At 42.1% G+C, this 16250-nt stretch overlaps 1 protein-coding gene across 2 annotated transcripts; it reads left to right on the top strand.

Moving 5' to 3' along the window:
- The first annotated feature begins 2738 nt into the window (after nt 1–2738).
- Nucleotides 2739–15643, top strand: bace1 (beta-secretase 1). Of its 2 annotated transcripts, none has more exons than XM_061682530.1 (9): nt 2739–3499; nt 4757–4845; nt 10499–10715; nt 10941–11078; nt 11160–11294; nt 11387–11488; nt 12107–12256; nt 13182–13353; nt 13938–15643. In XM_061682530.1, exons 1-9 carry the CDS (start codon nt 3185–3187, stop codon nt 14174–14176), a joined length of 1557 nt encoding a protein of 518 aa, XP_061538514.1. In that variant the 5' UTR covers nt 2739–3184; the 3' UTR covers nt 14177–15643. The 2 variants fall into 2 exon arrangements, with proteins under 2 accessions (XP_061538514.1, XP_061538515.1); XM_061682531.1 differs by having other exon boundaries at nt 13182–13383; nt 13938–14024.
- Nucleotides 15644–16250: the final 607 nt, after the last annotated feature.

The raw sequence follows: 16250 nt of genomic DNA, 5'->3' as shown, positions 1-16250 counted from the left end.
CTTTTCTGTTCCAAAACGGCAGGAGGATGTTTCCAACATTCCAGGTACGACTCTCAGGAATGGATCCTGGTGCTCAATATGTTCTGCTCATGGATTTTATTCCTGTTGATGATAAAAGATACAGGTAAACCTCAAACAAGAAATATCGACGGTGACTGAGAATAGTAATGATTCTAGCCTGCTCTTCTACAAATTCACTTGTATTATTATGAGTTTTATTATGTATATTGTGTGTGTGTGTGTGTGTGTGTGTGTGTGTGTGTGTGTGTGTGTGTGTGCGCGCGCGTTTGTCAGATATGCGTTCCACAGCTCATCCTGGTTGGTGGCAGGTCGAGCAGATATTGCAGCTCCAAGCCGGATGCACTTTCACCCAGACTCACCAGCTCGTGGAGCCCAGTGGATGAAGCAGACCGTGTCCTTTGACACGCTCAAGATGACCAACAACCTGCTTGATGACAATGGATACGTCAGTTCGTGTCATTGTGTTTACAAGGTTAAAAAGGTTGAGTAAAACCATAAAAGTCTATGTTCAAGATGATTTTCTCCTTTTCACTGGCAGATGATATTGAATTCTATGCATCGCTACCAGCCACGCTTCCATGTAGTGTATGTAGATACAGCACCCAACAGCCATTTAAATGCACACAGAAACTTTTGCTCCTTCTCCTTCCCTGAGACGCGCTTCATGGCAGTCACTGCCTATCAAAACCACAGGGTAGGAAAACCAGGACAGGTTTGGAATATAACATTTCCCAGGATTATGCTTTTTTTTGCCTTCTGTTACTGACGAATCCAATCTATCTTTCTGACAGATCACTCAGCTGAAGATAGCGAGCAATCCATTTGCTAAAGGCTTCAGAACAACAGACACACAGGATTGGTTCGTGACAGTGCATAATTAAAACAGAGTATAATTTGCCTCATCAAGAAGATGTCAGATGAATGCTTTATGTAAACACAGGGGGAACATTTCCAAGTCTCTTGGAGTGTGGTATCCACCAGAGGACAGGACTGAGCACAATGTCACCAAACCAGTAAGGGAAAGGGGCTTAACAGAGTCGACCGGTGAGTGTAATCAGAGGTGGGTCGTAACGCGTAACATTTACTCAGTTACATTTACTCAAGTAACATTTTGGATAAATTATCCTTGTCAGAGTAGTTTGAATGCACCATACTTTTTACTTTTACTCGCGTATTTATGTTAAGAAGAATCGATACTTTTTACTTTTACTTGAGTCATATTATTCTAAAGTAACAGTACTCTTACTTGAGTACAATATTTGGCTACTCTAGCCACCTCTGAGTGTAATAATGTATTTCTATATACTGTACATGGCTTTACTAACATAATATTTGAGAATAATATGATACATATAATCCTTCATCCTGATGTTTTCATAATTTAATTTCATCGTTAATTAATTCCTTGTTTTCAAACTTAATAGACAACAACAATTGTTCCTGCATTTTCAGCACAGGAGGTCTCGCATTTGATGGAGCAGAGTGGACAGTTTTGCAACTTCACAGACACAGCGGTCGGAAGCAACAATGGACACATTGCTTTTGGAACACCAGCTTCCTTCCTCAACCCCTTACCTTCATACTGGGAACGTGCCGGATCATCTCAGAGCAACAGCCTGTTGTAGAGAAAGAGATCAATGACTGTCACATAGTTAGTTGGACCTTTGCCAACATCCTGTTGTAGCATTAAAATTCAGCTGTATGGTATCATGGTATTGCCGTGACCAGTGGTGGGAAGTAACAAACTACAAATACTTACTACTATTATGTTACTGTAGTTGAGCAAAATTTTCAGGTATCTGTACTTCACTTGACTGTTTACTTTTTACTTTGAATCCCTACATTTGAGAAGAGATATCTGTACTTTCATTCTCCTTGTCAAAATAGGCTCATTACTTTTTTTGTCATGGTCAGTCTTGATTGATTGAGATCTTGGGGCCTTATAAGGTGGGGAAAAAAGAGGCACAGTAACACATGGAGGAATGTGAACAAGGGAGAATTAACGACGATGGCACCAGACCCGGAGAAGCAAGATATTCCACATCCATAGCTCTAGTTAAGAGAATTGTTTAATGCTCTTAGCTACAAGAATGTTTTTTTCACAAATGTGTTGTTTCTTGTGCCAGCCTAAAAATAACACAAGTTTATAGGCGTTCAGATATTCGCTGTCCAATTGGAGAAAAAGTCCACATATAAGTAAAGTGTTTGTTGTTGTCCTTCTTCTTGGCCAATTAAGCATTTTTGTTCATCAGGTCACAATGTTAGCAAAGCTATGGGAGGATCTCTCTTAAACATGTGATGTAATGTATTTTTCTTCTCCGAATGAGCACTAGGCCTTTGCTGTTAAGTCAATAAAAGAGGGAAACGAATTTGTGTGCAGACCTTTTCCAAGTTATCCAAATGGATATTTTATATCATTGGGATGGGCTCTAGCAGACTGGAGACCCTAATAAGGATATGCGATATGGAAAATGGATGAATGGATGGATAATAAAAGTACACGAGCAGGGCACATAGACAAAAAAAACAAACATTCCCACGTTAAGGAGTTTTCTATTAACCTAACACGCATGTTTTTAACCATTTTAGGATCACGGGTGACCTGGAGCCTATTGCCTGACTTTGAGCGAGATAACGTTTATTTGGAAAATGTATTTTTATTTTGAAAATTGTCGCAGGAAGTAAGTGCTCCTTCCCACCCACCCCCCAGTGGTAGGTGATGCTGGGACTTTCGGGGCTGAAGATGCAGTAGGGCGGATGGAGGAAGACCGGTAGGTGGGTTGGAAGAAAAAAGACCAACAAGATGAGCGACTCGGTAAGGAGCGCGGATGCGAATGTGTCAGCCTCCTTGTTATATGCAGCGATGGTAGAAAAGCCACAGGCCTTCGATTGTTGCTTCCCCGGAGCTGGGCCGTAACACCGAGGCTCGGCTGAGGATGAAGTCCACCGTTGAATACGAATTTGAGTAGTGTGAAGAAGATAGCTCCCTGTCTCTATTTTACGTCAGTACACCAAGGCAGAGCACGGTGAATTGTGTCATGGGTTTAGCCGGTCGCCATCTCCACTCTCCCGTGTCGCCGTAAACCGCACTTCAAATTGAACGGAAACCACCCGTCATCATCATCATCATCAACATCATCTCGAAGTCGCAGTGTGTTCCAACATGTACGCGTCGAGAGTACAACCTCGCCTGTTGCCAGCGTTTGTGGCGTGGGCCATACTGTGTCAGCTAGGCGGCGGCCAGTCGGCGCCGGACGCCTCGGGCCTGCCTCTAGCTATTCGCTTGCCTCTCAGCCAAGCAGCTCGCACCGAACCGTCGCCGCCTCTCGAGCGCGGTCACGCGAGGAGGCTGAGTGGTCGCCGGCGGAGGGGAGTCACAGCCAGCGGCATCAGCTTCGTGGACATGATCGACAACCTGCGCGGAAAGTCCGGGCAGGGCTACTACGTGGAGATGGCGGTGGGCTCTCCTCCCCAAAAGGTAACGCGCTAGCACTACACCACACGACTTTGCAGCGATACCAAACTCGTTTTCGTCTCGTGAACGAAAATGAGTATGGCTTTAAAAATTCAGCTGAATTGATTTACATGATATACAGCATTATCAGACAGCTCGTTTAATGACAATTTAACGTATGCTTTATTAGCCTTTTTTAAATTATTATTTTTTTATTCACAAAATTTATATATTGGTTCCGATTTGAAGTGGACTGGTACGGCGCATTTGTTTCGCACACGAAAAAAAGAGGATCTGAAGCGCGCATGCGAATGAAGTTGAATAAAGACGCAGTTGAACACTGTCCTGCCGTGTTGGAAGAAAGCAGAAATACATCACAACTAACTCATAACTGTAACCCGCTGCGTATCATTTTCCTGTTTTACCTATTTCCCAAATATTAACAAAGTTGTAATTATTTGTAATTCGTTAATTAATAACACTCATTACATTAAAAGGTACATCTCTGGATAACAAAGCTCCAAAACGTTTTTGAAGTTGTTATTATGGGGTGTTGTATGTAGAATTTTATGGGGAAAAAATTATTTAATCATTTTGGAATAAGGCTACAACATAATAAATTAATATAATAATAATAATATAGCATACACTACATCTAATATACCAATGATGCTGATGTTTCATGTAACTTTCATTCAGTAACTGTTTTATCTGACTGCAAAATATGATACTCACATCGAGATGGTGACTGAGGAGGAGCCGAATCAAGAGACTGGTAGTTGAATGGAAAACCTGAGAGGGCTAGAGGGTTCAACTGGAGAAAGAAGGGAAGGACATTTAAGGCAACAGGAAGCTCAGCTCAGTAAGCTGAGCTCAACAGCTCAGGACATTATAGAAGAGAACAAACTAGACAGTGGTGTTGGAGGTGATGAGTACACACAAGTGCAGAAAAAGAGAAGTTGGGACTGATATACTGTATACTTTTATTGTGCCAAATAGACAAGTACAAGTTGCAGGCAGATTGGAAAGAATAAATACAGAAAAAGTAGTAATATACTACTGTACCATTACTAAGACATGACTAACAAAGGTACATTGCTGTCTCGTAATGTTCTATGCCGTCAATAGGGTAAAGAATTACAATATGTTACATTTGAAAAGAAGAAAAAGAAAATATATATAATATAATGTACCTACTTTTGTGGTATATGAGCATATTTGAACATTAATAACAATAAAGATTTCAATTCTTATTCTAGTTTTTTTCTCTTGACTCACTAGCTGAACATCCTGGTGGATACAGGAAGCAGCAACTTTGCTGTTGGGGCAGCTGCTCATCCATTCCTGCGCAGATACTACCGTCGCTCACTGTGAGTACAGAAAAAATCTGCGGTAGGAATACACAATTTCTTGCATTATTTTTTATTCGTTGTACTCTACTGCATTGCTTGGTGATAGGGCCTTAAAATGTAATCTCCGATGAATTAATATATTTTTCAATAGATTTTTTTTGCCCCTTTGCTCAAAGAAAAATCTAATGACAATGACATTGAAAACAAGTTTTATTCTTTGTATCCCCCCCCCGGCATTTATATTAGCAATTGCTCCTGCTACCAAACAAGCTAAAACAATTTTTTTTCTGTGCATCAACTTCCACAATAATGGACATTAATATTTTTTGGTGAAAAATCATGTGAAAAAAAATCCCCTTTGTCAAACCATGATCCTTAATAAATTAATATTTTAAATATATAACAATTTAATATTATAAAATGAGCTGTCAAATTGCATGGATACACCCTCAAGCTCTCTCATGGTCTTTTCTCATGTATAGTTGTCCAGGTGAGGCAGCCAACTCACGCATAATATTTGAGGCATGGAAGCAAATGCCTCGCGTCTAAAGTTTCCAACATAAATCACTGCTTTTGCAATGCATACAGTAAATGTCTTTGGGTTTTGCTATGTTCAGTATGATTGACTCTGTGATTGCCTTCCACCAGGCTCCTTTCTTGTGACCCGGAACACAATGTTAACATGATTCTGCTCATGTTGTCTGTTTTTAGCAGGATTTGAAGTTGCTAGTCACTATCAGAAAAATACTTGCTGCAGGGGTTAGAAAAGTCCATAAAGCTAGAGCTTGAACTTAGAACTTGGACTCGCCGTTAAAATCCCCAATCACTATTCGCATTGACAGTAGCGAATGACTCGCAAATCGCAATCAAATCTCCCTGTACTAGTGTTGCACCAGGTACCGATACCAGTACCATACCGAGGTATTTTAAGGTTAAAAAATAGCACGATAGCAGTTATTTATTTATTTATTTTTTAGTTTATGTTTAGTTTTTAGTACCGGTAGTTAAATAAATAAATAAAAAATACTTATGCGACAGCGCTCAATTCATACGGTGTCTTAAAGGCCATTACACAAAAAGCCGACAGTCTGCCAATGACTGCCTGTCTTCCGATAAATTGTGGGCGTGCGAATGTGTGGGACCCGGGAGAATGAAATGGCTTCTAACTGCCGACTACTTTCCTGCGGACAAGTTACCATGCGTTCTCCTTAGCCACCGGGATGTAACCTCAGAGTCCCCAGCTCACAAGGCTATGTGAGCAAAGTCAGTGTAACTTAACAGTGAATTATCCTGCGCTGTTAGGGAAACTCTGCATTCAATGCACATGAGAGTCAGTGTTACCGGCAGGAGATCGATAGGATCGATAGCATGGGACGTCTTAGCACGGGTGTGCTTCGCACGGAAGCCCAGCTTGGAGCACTCCAACCCGGACACAGGTTGCATTTGTCGTCATCAATGACTGGAAATCGGGGAGTTCAAGAAGAATAAAAATCCACAAAAGGAAAAGCACTTATTATCCAAGTGGAGCCAAAAGGTCCACTTTTTGAATGTCGTGGCCCCGTGCGCAGTGAAAAATAGTACTGCACCGAGTGGGTGCACAATGTATTGTTTACATTGTGCAAAATCAGCCATCCATCCATTTTCTGAGCCGCTTCTCCTCACTAGGGTCGCGGGCGTGCTGGAGTCTATCCCAGCTGTCATCGGGCAGGAGGCGGGGTACACCCTGAACTGGTTGCCAGCCAATCACAGGGCACATAGAAACAAACAACCGTTCGCACTCACAGTCATGCCTACGGGCAATTTAGAGTCTCCAATTAATGCATGTTTTTGGGATGTGGGAGGAAACCGGAGTGCCTGGAGAAAACCCACGCAGGCACGGGGAGAACATGCAAACTCCACACAGGCGGGGGACGGGAATTGAACCCCGCACCTCAGAACTGTGAGGCTGACGCCCTAACCAGTTGTCCACCGTGCCGCCTGTGCAAAATCAAATGCAGTCAAATGCAAGAATACTGCACACTAAAAGCTTGAATAAAAAGCTTGAAAGCTTGAAATACACAGTATTAAATAGGAGTAAAGTATGTATAACTATAGAAAGAGAAATAGTTAATATAGTAATGGAAAAAATATTAGACCCCTTGTTTCTTCAGTTTCTTGTTCGTTTTTAACGCCAGGTGCAACTAAAGGTAGCTTTGTTTAGACACAGTGGCGAGCCCAGCTCACCCAAAGTTGACCCTATGAATTCGTTCTAAAATTTTATTTGAAAAAACATACATGAAGAAAAAAAATCTGTTGTGATAACACATGCTTTGGCGTTGACAAAAAAGTAATCATCGTAAAAATAGGTTGAGAAATGAGCAAGTTATGACTTAATTTCAATGTCCATGCATTGGCCTTTGAAGGGAACATCAACCTATCCAACATGGCTGTGACGTAGCCACGTCGGTTAGCTGGGCTGCTACAGCGCGCTGCGAATAGTCTTCAAATCTATGGTCTGAACAGCTATACACATTTCCAGCTGTGTTAACGCTAATGACCAGGTAACGCTTGATTTACAGCCCTGACACAATCGATGTATGAAATGACAGTTGACCGCACGGATTCATACGTGGTGTTTTGACATACCCTGCAAAAACTCAAAATCTTAACCAAGAATACAGTAGTTTATTTCAAGTCAAAACTAATTAGAATTAAGTGCATCACGTAAAAAAAAAAAAATTAAAACAAATTGCCAGTGGAGTATATAAAAAACTTACTCCCTTGGCAAACTGTTTGTCTTCTTATTTCAAGTAAAAAGGAGCTTGAAACAAGTGTAAATTGTCTAGAAGCAAGGTGATAAGTCTTGTTTTTTTTAGATTTTGAGTTTTTGCAGTAGTGGGTGTTTATTTTCAGTTTAAAAAAAAAAACGCTGGCAGTATCAGGTCGCTTTTATTGCCATAACTACATGTGCTGAATCTAATTAAATGCTAGTTTACGACAGGACATCTTATGAAGTACTGTTTGCAAATGTCTGCTTTTCAATACCCCTCCTGGAAGCCGTCACCTTATCGTGGTGGAGGGGTTTGTGTGTCCCAATGATCCTAGGAGCTAAGTTGTCTGGGGCTTCACGCCCCTGGTAGGGTCACCCATGGCAAACAGGTACTAGGTGAGGGACCAGACAAAGCATGGTTCCAAAAACCCCAATGAAGAAAGAAAAAAATGGATCGAGGTTTCCCTTGCCCGGACGCGGGTAACTGGGGCCCCCCTCTGGAGCCAGGCCTGGAGGTGGGGCTCGAAGCCGAGCGCCTGGTGGCCGGGCCTGCACCCATGGGGCCCGGCCGGGCATAGCCCGAAAGGGTAACATGGGTCCCCTTTCCCATGGGCTCACCACCTGTGGGAGGGGCCATAGGGGCCGGGTGCCGTGCGAGCTGGGCGGTGGCCGAAGGCAGGGACCTTGGCGATCCGATCCCCGGCTACAGAAGCTGGCTCTAGGGACGTGGAATGTCACCTCTCTGGCAGGGAAGGAGCCTGAGCTGGTGTGTGAGGACGAGACGTTCCGACTAGATATGGTCGGACTCGCCTCCACACACAGCTTGGGCTCTGGTACCAGTCCTATCCAGAGGGGTTGGACTCTCTTCCAATCTGGAGTTGCCCACGGTGAGAGGCGTCGAGCAGGTGTGGGTATACTTATTGCCCCCTGGCTCGGCGCCTGTACGTTGGGGTTCACCCCGGTGGACGAGAGGGTAGCCTCCCTCCGCCTTCGGGTGGGTGGACGGGTCCTAAGTGTTGTTTGTGCCTATGCACCAAACAGCAGTTCAGAGTACCCACCCTGTCCTTGGAGGGGGTGCTGGAGAGCGCTCCCGCTAGGGACTCCATCGTTCTGCTGGGGGACTTCAATGCTCACGTGGGCAATGGCAGTGAGACCTGGAAGGGTGTGATTGGGAGGAACCCCCACCCCCCTGATCAGAGCCCGAGTGGTGTTCTCTTATTGGACTTCTGTGCTCATCACGGATTGTCCATAACGAACACCATGTTCAAGCATAAGGGTGTCCACATGTTCAATTGGCACCAGGACACCCTTGGTCGCAGTTCGATGATCGACTTTGTGGTCGTGTCATCGGACTTGCCGCCGCATGTCTTGGACACTCGGGTGAAGAGAGGGGCGGAGCTGTCAACCGATCACCACCTGGTGGTGAGTTGGGTCCGATGGTGGGGGAAGATGCCGGTCCGACGTGACAGGCCCAAAGTTATTGTGAGGGTCTGCTGGAAATGTCTGGCAGAATCCCCTGTCAACTCCCACCTCCGACAGAACTCATGTTCCGGGGGAGGCGGTGGAGATCGAGCCCACGCCTCCATTGCTGAGGCGGCCGACCGGAGCTGTGGCCGTAAGGTGGTCGGTGCCTGTCGTGGCGGCAATCCCCGAACCCGTTGGTGGACACCAACGATGAGGGATGCCGTCAAGCTGAAGAAGGAGTCCTATCTGGCCTTTTTGGCCTGTGGGACTCCTGAGACAGCTGATGGGTACCGGCTGGCCAAGCGGTATGCAGGTTTGCTGGCCGGTGAAGCAAAAACCCGGGCGTGGAAGGAGTATGGTGTCAACGTCTGTGTAAACGTCCCTGATTATTGCTCAAATTCTCATAAAATAATAATAAATAGTAGCGTTGAGACATTGCAAGCATTTTCTGTTTATGGTAAATTGAACAATAGTTAAATAAACTATTATCCTTGACTTCTGATTTCAAAACTAGGTAGTCATCCATTAGTTGTGTGAATGTAATTATGAGGTAACTACATATTTATATGAAAAAATGTACCGGCATTACCAGATAGCTGGCAACCCTTTATTGCTCAGTGACTGTTTTTTTGTCAATTTCTTTATGTCTCAAAAGTGTTCTCTGTCAATTGACTGTCTGTTGTTGTACTAGAGCGGCTCCAACTACCGGAGACAAATTCCTTGTGTGTTTTTTGGACATACTTGGCAAATAAAGATGATTCTGATTCTGATTCTGATCTGCCATGATAAATGAATCTTGCATTACATTATCCAATGCATCTGCTGCGGTCGCAGTCTGTCATGATCCGCGCAGCTACCCACGGCAATAGGACGCCTCGTTTCGCGACGCTTTTTGCCTCGGGGGAGAGCACTGCTATTCGTGAGACTACTGAACTCCATGAACTCTGGCTACAACTGTCCATATGCGCATGCACAATTAGTCAAAATGGCGACAGAAGTAAACAAAAGTATTGCAGCTCTTCTCAGAATAAAATACGTACTTAGATCTGTTTTCATTTAACTGCGAAAATTATTATTTGGGATTTATTTTTTCATTGGAATTTGCTCGTCAATCCAAATTCCTACTGATTCGTTCATAGCACAAATAAATATAGTGACAAAGGCGGTGATTGTGCAACACTGACCTTTGATTGGGCTTTCCTGCTTGGTTTGCACCCATGTTGCTATTGAAAGCAGTCCACATTAGTGGGAATGTGCTTTGAACTATGAAGGCCACAAAAAAAAAATTCTGGAAAGAAAAAAATACAAACCCAAATTAATCTCAGATTGATTAATCGACCAGCCCTACTTCAACTGTCTTAATTTTGTTTGCATGGCTTACAGTACACACTGCTCCAGTCCATGCACTTGATGAACATCGGTAAATATACAGTATACTGTATCTCTGTGCATTCACAGCTCGACCTCTTACCGTGACCTTGGAAGGAGCGTGTATGTTCCCTATACCCAAGGTCGATGGGAAGGCGAGTTGGGTACCGATCTAGTTTCTGTTCCACACGGTCCTAATGCCACGCTCTGTGCCAACATAGCTGCAATCACCCAATCTGATCACTTTTTCATCAATGGATCCAACTGGGAAGGAATCCTTGGACTGGCCTATGCAGATATCGCACGGGTATGGGCTCTTATCATTAATTTTCCTTAATGTTGATCCAGGAAATTGGGTCAATTATCCATTCTCCCTTTTTATAGACTATGGCCGCAAAGTGCTTTATTAAGGCAGGAACAAGCAGCAGTTTACTGCTGCCTTGATATCTTTTGCAATGAATACTATATATTAAAACAAAGACTAAAATGTAAAACATTTTGCAAGTAAATTTCTACATATGTCTTTCTTCAGCCTGACGAGCGATTAGAGCCTTTCTTTGACTCCCTGGTTCGCCAGACGCCTGTCCCCAACCTCTTCTCTCTCCAGCTTTGTGGTGCTGGCTTTACCCAAAACTACTCTCTTGGCAGCACTACTGTTGGAGGCAGCATGGTGAGAGATACGCAGTGATACAAACACTACATCATCTAGTACCAGATGCATGGCCAACACAGTATAACATTTACTCTTTAGATCATTGGAGGCATAGATACATCCCTGTATGTGGGCGAGCTTTGGTATACTCCCATCCGTAGGGAGTGGTACTATGAGGTCATTATTGTGCGTATTGAGGTGAATGGACAGGACCTCAACATGGACTGTAAGGAGGTATGATGCCTGCATTAAGTCAAGATACAAGTATGTAGTAGTGTGCTGCTGATTGTAAAAGCTATGATTTGTGATTTTCCTCTCCTTGGCAGTATAACTACGATAAGAGCATTGTGGACAGTGGCACCACCAACCTTCGACTGCCCAGAAAAGTCTTCCAGGCTGCTGTCAAGGCTATTGAAGCAGCTTCCTCAGTCAGTCCCGTGTTATTGAATTTGTCTACAGATTGGTGTGAAATTCTGATTCTGATTCAGATTAGGAAATTGAAGGGAAAAACTGATAAATGAGCTGACCTACAGACTGAATTCAGCTGGTTTCTTGCATATGACACTGGTAGAGTTCCTTGTTTTGATGACTTAGTTGCTGGACACTAATGCACTTTATATAATGTTAATTAATCCCCTGTCTATATGCATCATAACACCTTAATATCATTCCTTTGTTATCAGGCACTCGGATTAAAGCAGATGATAGCATTATTTTGTTCAATTTTGATATATTTTCTCCCATTTTAGAAAATGTTTGGAAAGGTTTTCAATTTCTAAAGTATATTTTTAATGTTTTATGAATTATTTAGTTGAATTCAGTCAGATTTTATGTAATAGTTCTTAAATGTACATTTTACCAGTCAAATGTTTGTACATGTAGCATAATAGTGTGTACAAACGTTTTATGGGTACTGTAGAAGGTTGAATTTACAGTAGATGCTTTCAAATAGTATTATTACAGGTGTCTTCCTTTTCTGCTCCTGCCTCTACTATGTACTTAAGAAGATCAAATTGATTGTCCATGTTTCCTGACCTGTATTTCAGACAGAACAGTTTCCATCTGGTTTCTGGCTTGGTGAACAGCTGGTGTGTTGGCAGGCCGGCACTACACCCTGGCACATCTTCCCAGTCATCTCTCTCTATCTGATGAGTGAAAACCGTAACCAGTCCTTTAGAATCTCCATTCTGCCGCAGGTAAAGATACCGAACAGTTGTCTTCACCACATGTGGCCTCTGCTCTTGTATCTCTGAAAGTTAAAACAACTGATGCCTACCTCATAGGAAGGGTAATAAAATAATACTTCTGTTTTAACACTGTATTTGGGATCACGACAAAAGTATGGTACCACAGACCCAGTGGCCAGACCCACTGGTGTCTCCTGATTGGTCAACAGAAAATTGCAATTTTTGTGACAACAGGAGTGGAATGAGAAATACGCATGACATGCCGTTTCTCAAACAAATCTTGTCCGCTTGTAATAAATGGGAACATGCAAACAAAAAATGCTGCATGTCCTCTATTGTTATTCTTTGTTCACTTGTTGTGTTTTTCTTCTTTGTTGAATTCTATGTATGTTTACTCTTTGTGGATTGGTATGAGGCGGCACGGTAGGCCGACTGGTTAGAGCGTCAGCCTCACAGTTCTGAGGACCCAGGTTCAATCCCCGGCCCCGCCTGTGTGGAGTTTGCATGTTCTCCCCGTGCCTGCGTGGGTTTTTCTCCGGGCACTCCGGTTTCCTCCCACATCCCAAAAACATGCATTAATTGGAGACTCTAAATTGCCCGTAGGCATGACTGTGAGTGCGAATGGTTGTTTGTTTGTATGTGCCCTGCGATTGGCTGACAACCAGTTCAGGGTGTACCCCGCCTCCTGCCCGATGACAGCTGGGATAGGCTCCAGCATGCCCGCGACCCTAGTGAGGAGAAGCGGCTCAGAAAATGGATGGATGGATGGATGGATGGATTGGTATGACGTCACGCTAATGTAACTGACACAGCTATACCTCTTCCACTCTCCAAACTTTGCTGTGGACATTCAAGCCACATCGCTGTTAACTGTTCAGTGTTCTACTTTATAGAAATATCATTAGAGACATTTTTGTCTTTGTGTTCCATACAGCAATACCTCCGGCCAGTTGAGGATGTAGCTTCGGCTCAGGAAGACTGCTATAAGTTTGCCATGTCTCCATCTAGCACTGGCACAGTGATGGGGGCAGTTATTATGGAAGGCTTCTATGTGGTGTTTGATCGAGAGAAGAGTCTAATCGGTTTTGCTGTCAGCACCTGTCACGGTGAGTAAGACAGGATGGATTCATGTGGAGGTGAGGGCTTGAAAGAGAATGGATTTTTATTTTTTAAAGGATAAGCGGTTGGGAAAATGGATGGATGGATGCTCAACCTTAGCCTGTCAGGGATGCTCATTGTATACCCAATCATGACACTCACCTGTTTCCAATTAACCTGTTGACCTGTGGATTGTTGCAAGCAGGTGTTTTTGAGCATTGCTCAACTTTCCCAGTCTTTTGTCGCCACTGTCCCAGCTTTTTTAGGAACATAGTGCAGGCATCAAATTCAAAATAAGAGAATATTTGCAAAAAAAAAACAATAACGTTCATCAGTTTGAGCATTAAATATCTTCTCTCTGTAGTGTATTCAATTGATTATAAGTTGAAAATCATTTACAAATCGTTGTAGTCTGTTTTTATTCACGTTTTACCCAGTGTCCCAACTTCATTGGAATTGGGTTTTCTAAATCTTATACATATGCAATCAGAAATCAGGAAAGGGGCAAAAGCTTTTCCCCGGCACTGTATGTCAAATAAGCTTTTTTATTTTTTTCTCCTAATAACATGCCACCCATTTCTACCATTTCCAGTTCATGATGAGTTTCGCACAACCTCTGTGGAAGGCCCGTTCTATGGTATCGACTTGGAGGACTGTGGCTACAACATCCCCCAGACAGACGAGTCCACTCTTATGACTATTGCCTACATCATGGCGGGTATCTGTGCTCTATTTATGCTGCCATTGTGTCTCATGGTGTGCCAGTGGCGCTTTGCTCGCTGCCTTCACCCACATGGGGACTTCTCTGATGACATATCACTTCTTAAGTGAACTGGAGGACTCCTGGAATCATGGAGCCCTCAACTTGAAACATAGAAAAGGAATGGAATGTGTACAATGTTACAATGTAAAATATTTTCCAGCAATATAATCTGGAAAATAGATGCAGATATGAAGTAAATACACAGTACGATAACACATATTTTGACTCCTGCTTCTGGTACCTGGACTGCTCCATTTTTATTGTACTTTGAAATGTTATGGGTGGTTGTCATGGTGATGCAGCTGCGAAGATAAACTGCTGTTACTTATAACTGAAGGCTGTCTGTAAGCCAAAGCAAAAATAATTGAAGACGCAATTGTGAGAAAAATAAGGAATTTGAAAGATATGACCTACGATAAGACACAGACCTGTGATGGCAAAAATTATCTTACTCTCATGTGGCACTTTTTACGCATACTGAAGGGATTATCTCGAACAAATAGAATAGTTCCCGTCTCATGCAGGCTATTATGCAGATCCGACCTATGATATGAACAGAAGCCAAAAAGGGAAACAAATAGCATTCAGTAGCTATTATATATCAATTTATAATAAATACTTAATTAGAAACAGATATTTATTAGATTTGAAACCCAAGCGAAAAATAATAATGCTTTATACAATGATTTGACTGGGATGTTTACAGAGTCGAGCAAGCCATAATTGACATTGTGCACAATGGCATGACTATGTGTGGTTTTGGTGTGTTTTTAGATCTACTGTTAGTTGATTATGGTGAAAAGCAATGAGATGTGAGCATGTTTGCGTGTGTGTGCGTTCTCGCGTGTAGCTGTACTCGTGAAAAGTATTCAGATAGATATAATGAAAATTACACGACTGAAAATTATATAATAGTGTATATTAATAATTTTATTATTATTAATAACACTATTTCACACACTCCACCAAAGAATTCTTATGACAAACTGAAAACTTAAAAAGTCTAATTATATCACCTTGTAATCTGTTTTGCTTGAAACTACTGAACACCAGGTCAGTATCTGATGTCACTTGTTATATTGTAAGCTCAAGTGTCTATTGTACATAAACTTTGTTTTCAGATCTTCAGTTTGTGCTGAAATACTTTGTTATTGTTGCAAAGAAAATCTGAAGTATTGCACATCATCGATACTGTTTCTGAAATGTCATAATCTAAAACCTATAGGGCTTTTTTCATTACACAGACCCAGCCCAACTCAATTCAGAACGTTTTTTAAGAGGCTGGAAAACCAGCTCAAAATGTTATGAATGACTCGAGTTCAGCTACCGGCATACTGTACCCCCATGTTCTAATAAAGTACAGATTCTGTCATAGTTATTTATTTATTTATTTTTGTTTTTGCACTACAAGAAAAGTATGTGCAGGCACAGCATATGGTAAGCTCCAGAAATATGCAAATGTTTCAAATATATATACAAAGTGTTGGAAGTGATGATATTTTAAATTAAAGTCTTGTGGCATCCTTACCCAAATACATTTTATCCCTGAATATGTGTGTCACCTCTCATTGTGTATGTACTTGTAATAACATTTTTGTCGTGCACAGTGCAACTAGTCCATCAAAATATAAAAACGCGTATTTCGATGTAAACTCAGACCTGTGAAGGCACAGAAACATTTACAACTTCTGGACAATGGACTACACGTAGATTCAAATTATATTAACGAAATAATTATGAACTGTTGCATTTTGTAGGTTTCCTAAATTCCCAGAATACAACAATTTTACTGAATTATAACATTATTAGTTAATAAAAATTAACTAATTTTGGATTTTTTTTTTTTTTTTAATTATTTTCAACCCACATGTTAGAATAGGAAGATGACACACCCCTTTAGACTTGCATACCTACGGCAACGCCATCTTGAACCAGGACTCCCCAGCCGTTTCTTTCATTCACTTTGAGTCTGTTTGGCTCCAATAAATTAACCCTAACTCATTGAATTCTTAACGATTTTGACACATATCGGTTTGTAAAAAATATCAGAGATGTAGTTATGATACAAGAGGTGGGTAATTTAATAATTGCGGCTTTTACAAGAAATTGCTTTGTTTACAGTCAAGCAGCACCTGAAGTACG

The sequence above is a fragment of the Phycodurus eques genome, chromosome 7 (genome assembly GCF_024500275.1).
Source record: "Phycodurus eques isolate BA_2022a chromosome 7, UOR_Pequ_1.1, whole genome shotgun sequence".
Taxonomy (NCBI): Eukaryota; Metazoa; Chordata; class Actinopteri; order Syngnathiformes; family Syngnathidae; genus Phycodurus; species Phycodurus eques.
Note: the sequence above shows the minus strand (reverse complement) of the source record. Positions and strands in the feature narration are given on the sequence as shown.